This window comes from Aptenodytes forsteri, unplaced genomic scaffold (genome assembly GCF_000699145.1).
Source record: "Aptenodytes forsteri isolate BGI_AS27 unplaced genomic scaffold, ASM69914v1 Scaffold109, whole genome shotgun sequence".
NCBI lineage: Eukaryota > Metazoa > Chordata > Aves > Sphenisciformes > Spheniscidae > Aptenodytes > Aptenodytes forsteri.
The window spans coordinates 2,301,992-2,303,364 of NW_008794431.1; the positions used below are offsets into that span (position 1 = coordinate 2,301,992).

The window sequence follows — 1,373 nt, forward strand, 5'->3', positions numbered from 1 at the left end:
TCACTCCGCGGGGGGGTGGGTGCGCGAGCGGCTCTGTGGGGCTTCGTTGCCGGCTGAGGTTAAACCATAACAATGAACAATGACAATTCTGGATTAATCTGCATTCAGAACCAATCTTGCTGCAATTATATCATGATACCTTAAAATATCTGTGCTGTTTTATGTCTTTATTGGGTTCATTCCACAAACCAAATCTGGGATAATTAAATTCTAATAATTATTAAACTATTTTGGCAGTACTTCTGCCAAATACGCTTCTCTGATTCTTGGAATAGTATTCTGGTTTTGGAACTCAGAACTTTATTAACACACAATAAATTGAATGGGCAAATACTGGTGTGGGCTAACAAAGCTGTTTTGATTCGGTCAGGTTCTCTTCATCAAATCTACTAAATATAAAAGTGCCAATATCTGATGTTGTGCTCCTCGCTTGCAGAAAAATGTGTGTGTTCTCTAATTCTTGCTTTACAGATATTCTGACAAATCATGCAAATTTCTCAAAAGAAAACCAAGCCCTCTCCGCTCAATATCATCCCAAAGTCTTTTTTTTCTAGTTTAACATTATGACGACTTCCTTGCACTTCCAAGCGCGTAGGATGCAAGAATACTGATGTTATTTACAGCGGTCTTACTCGTCAGCTCTCCTAAAAGTGTCTGTTATTAGGCAGGAAAGCAAGCACTGCTCTGAGCCCTCGGTGTGCCCCCCCCCAGCAGCCACAGCGACCCCCACACTGCCACGTGCTTCCATCTCCTGCCGTGCTGGCAGAAATATCGGCTTCTCCCTCTCGCAGCTGGGGAAAAACGGAGAGGAGGGGGCCAGGAGATGACCAACACCTGCCCACGGACCGGGATCCATACGCACACCCATTGGTTTTATGCAGGTAAAAATAAATAGCGATTTGAGAAATATTAATAGGGAAAGGGAAGATCGAGCAGAGAGGAGGAGAAGCGTACTCACCGAAGGGACAGTGGCAGTAGTACCCCTCCACCCCGCTTTGGCAGGATCCACCATTGAAACAGGGGTTGCACTCACAGTAATTGACAGTGGAGTCGCACGTTTTCCCTGCGATTAGGGAATAAAAGCAATTTCCAGGTCAGAGTATTCAGGTCGATAGGAAAGTCAGGCTGGTATTTAGGTAACGAGCTTATGAGCCAATGCTGAACGCATGGCCGGGAGGGAGGGTGCCAGGGACCAGCTGCGGCTGTGGGATGGAGAGAGGAAACACAGACACGATGCTGGCCTGCTCCCAGCCCTGACACAGGCGTAATACGTGGCCCAGAGAAATTAACTTTATTTTTCAAGTGTCATTGTAATTATCTCATATAGGTATTGGTGGTTTGTTTTTTTTACTTTTTTTTTTTTTTTTTTTAAC

General features: G+C 44.9%; 1 protein-coding gene across 1 annotated transcript in view; it reads right to left on the reverse strand.

The window, feature by feature from the left end:
• The window catches only part of FAT4 (FAT atypical cadherin 4), a gene marked incomplete at its 5' end in the record, with an annotated part of 155,217 nt that overhangs the window by 21,431 nt on the left and 132,413 nt on the right, over window positions 1-1,373 (reverse strand). Inside the window, one exon of the mRNA XM_009289508.2 lies at window positions 959-1,063. Coding sequence (XP_009287783.1) covers window positions 959-1,063 — 105 coding nt within the window. The remainder of the gene's footprint in view (window positions 1-958; window positions 1,064-1,373) is intronic.